The sequence below is a fragment of the Pundamilia nyererei genome, unplaced genomic scaffold (assembly GCF_000239375.1).
Source record: "Pundamilia nyererei isolate P.nyererei 1_Seehausen unplaced genomic scaffold, PunNye1.0 scaffold00054, whole genome shotgun sequence".
Lineage (NCBI taxonomy): Eukaryota > Metazoa > Chordata > Actinopteri > Cichliformes > Cichlidae > Pundamilia > Pundamilia nyererei.
In genome coordinates, this window is record NW_005187455.1 from 992837 (window position 1) to 994020 (window position 1184).

A 1184-nucleotide genomic window follows, 5' to 3' on the forward strand; every position below is an offset into this window, starting at 1 on the left:
TAGATAGATAGATAGATAGATAGATAGATAGATAGATAGATAGATAGATAGATAGATAGATAGATAGATAGATAGATAGATAGATAGATAGATTTGAATTACTCATATTAACACTTTAAACTGTCAGGATTATTTTTCAGTGTCCACAAACACCTAACCGTAGCAACTTACCCGGCCAGCAAATCTTCATTAGTTCTATAATGAACATTTTTTTCCTCCAAATTATCCCATTACGTCTGACATAAACAACCAAAAGTGTCGCCTCTCATTGGCTGGCCGCAGGGTCACGTGGCCCGAGCGGCCGTCCGTCTATTTGACAGCCGCAGGATGGCTTCATGCCAGAGGGGGGAAAAGAGACAGAGAGAGGGGAGAGAAAGAAAAATTAGTATTCTCCTACCAGCCTCACTATAAATCAATCATGGAGTCCTACGTGGTGAGCTGTAAATATGCTGAGCCGCAGTTCCCGCCATGTGAAGAAGATTACAGTAATTTTAATGAACAAGGGGGGTATTACAACAACCCCGAGGACAGTGGCAGTTATGGAGGGGGCTATATGTCCATGCAGCCCCCTCCGCCTCCCTATACACAACAACAAACCGGTTATCAACACTCTTTGCAGGGGCATCGCCGGCAAGATGGAGAGGACCCCTCGCAGCATCAAGATGCAACCTACCCGGTCTACAGAGAGACGGACGGGCCCGTGAAGGAGAGGTTTCCCGTGGGTGACCTGCAGTGCCAGGCCTGGATGACCTGCGCAAAGCCCGCTCAGGTGCAGAGGAAAACGGCCTGCCAGGGCAAAGACAAGCCGCCCATTGTTGTCTACCCGTGGATGAAGAAAGTGCACATCGCTCATGGTAGGGTAGCCTGAACGTTTTAATCAGTCGATCTTCACTCCCCATTTCATTTCTCCATAACATTGGTGTATTTCTCATGTTAATGTTTTTTTTTATTTTTCTTTCTTTCTTTCTTTCTTTCTTTCTTTCTTTCTTTCTTTCTTTCTTTCTTTCTTTCTTTCTTTCTTTCTTTCTTTCTTTGTATAGTGTTTTGTCCATTTGTGAGCATCGCTTTTTGTTGTCGAGTTATTTACGATCTTAGTGAGAGTCAGCGAGAATTACAACCCCTATAAAGTTTTATGACCCTGCCCTGCTACAGCTTGTTTGTGTGTATGTGTGTGTGTGTGTGGG

General features: G+C 44.3%; 1 protein-coding gene across 1 annotated transcript in view; it reads left to right on the plus strand.

Moving 5' to 3' along the window:
• The first annotated feature begins 418 nt into the window (after positions 1-418).
• LOC102194925 (homeobox protein Hox-D4b-like) overlaps positions 419-1184 on the plus strand; it is a 1468-nt gene continuing 702 nt past the window's right edge. Inside the window, exon 1 of the mRNA XM_005733673.2 lies at positions 419-854. Coding sequence (XP_005733730.1) covers positions 419-854 — 436 coding nt within the window. The remainder of the gene's footprint in view (positions 855-1184) is intronic.